We start from the raw sequence: 1,578 nt of genomic DNA on the forward strand, positions 1-1,578 counted from the left end.
CATTACGTCGAACACATACTTTCGTACTAAATCGGAAGTAGTTGTCCAAGCAATGCCGTGCGGTGTTACACTGTACAATTGAAATATACAACAAATTAACAACAATATTAAAATTATCCAAATAAAAAACAAAAATAAAACCTCTAAAATTAAATTTTTTAAATTTTTAATAAATTTCTGCGCAGTTTGTGCTTCATCATCTCCTGGTCCGTCTGCCATCGAAAGCGTCATGTGAGGAGACTGATTCAAACGAAGCAGCTGCTTTTGCACCAGTTGAACAATCAGCATTTCATTCTCTTCCAAAATTGCATCATTCGATTTCACTGCACGTGAAAAACAATGCTTTTCTTCAAAAATAAAAGCAATAAATTAGCATATTTGCTGTTGTTGTTTTTCATCTTCACAACTTACGAATATCGTCTAGAAAATCCATATTGATGCCACTGTCGTCTTTCAGTGTTTTCAAATATTCAAAATCGATATTCAGAAGGTCAGTCTTAAAAGTTTGCAAAAATTACAACTAATTAATGCAATAAGCAGCATCATTTTATTTACCGTCGGTTCGGATTTTTCGGCGTCATCAGCAGCAGTTTTAAACTGAAACGAAGAAGTTTCATCAATTTTTTTATTCCAAACTAAAAAATTAAAAAAAAATTATACCACAGTTTTCAACGTCTGTCGAAACGCCCCATTACTAGTGACATCCAAAATACCAGCGGCCAAGTCAATTTCAAAATTGTCAGTAGGTCTAAAAAAATTGACAAAACATTTACAGCACTTAATACAGATTAGAATTGATTTTTTGCAATAAATATTAAAATAATAATAATAACTTACGCATGGTCAAAGACATTCGGAATCATCATTTTGTGATAATTCTGATAAAAGAATTTACTTTCATCCACCGTCGCTGTCGCGTAGGTGGAATCGTATACTGGAGCAAATGATTGAAATGCTCCATAATAAAGAGGAGTAACTGAAAAAATATGAGAAAATGTATTTAATTCACAGAACAGCAAACTAACAGCACACTCTCTTATATATACGTATCAAATTTATCGATACAACTTAATTGACAAGTGATATTCACAATTTTATATGTAAAAGTAGAATTCTCTTACCAGGGACAAAATCTTCATGGTCTGATTTCGGTATAAACAAACCTGGACTGCCTTGGAGTAGAGGAGGTAGTAACTGCCTGAGCTGAATTACATTTCGATTTTCATTTAAACCACTTTCAGGAGATGTCAAAAGTTCTGGAGTAATAAAGTTTAAGCATGAAGATGATGGTGCATTGTTCACATCGGAAGTTGGATGCTACAAAAGAAAATATTTTTTAAAGAAAAGCAATTCACCTTTCGATCTCAAAAACACCAATAACAAATAACAAAATAAAATAAAAAACACTTTACAGTATAGTGGATTTTCTGTACATGATAGCATTTCTGAGATCATTACCTACTATTTATTGGATGACTATATTTTCATCTTATATTACAAATTAAAATATCTCTTTAAAAAGATACTTTTCCATCAGACTGAAAAACAACAAAAGAATTTCATATTAAATTATGTTCC

At 31.5% G+C, this 1,578-nt stretch overlaps 1 protein-coding gene across 1 annotated transcript; it reads right to left on the reverse strand.

The window, feature by feature from the left end:
* Positions 1-833: 833 nt before the first annotated feature.
* On the reverse strand, positions 834-1,317 carry Tsp_14712 (bromodomain-containing protein 7; the record flags this gene model as incomplete). Its single annotated transcript, XM_003367329.1, has 2 exons — positions 834-976; positions 1,164-1,317. Coding segments are annotated over 2 exons (297 nt in total), but the record flags the coding sequence as incomplete, so codon positions are not given.
* Positions 1,318-1,578: the final 261 nt, after the last annotated feature.

Source organism: Trichinella spiralis (assembly GCF_000181795.1).
Source record: "Trichinella spiralis strain ISS 195 chromosome Unknown Scfld4452, whole genome shotgun sequence".
Classification (NCBI taxonomy): Eukaryota; Metazoa; Nematoda; class Enoplea; order Trichinellida; family Trichinellidae; genus Trichinella; species Trichinella spiralis.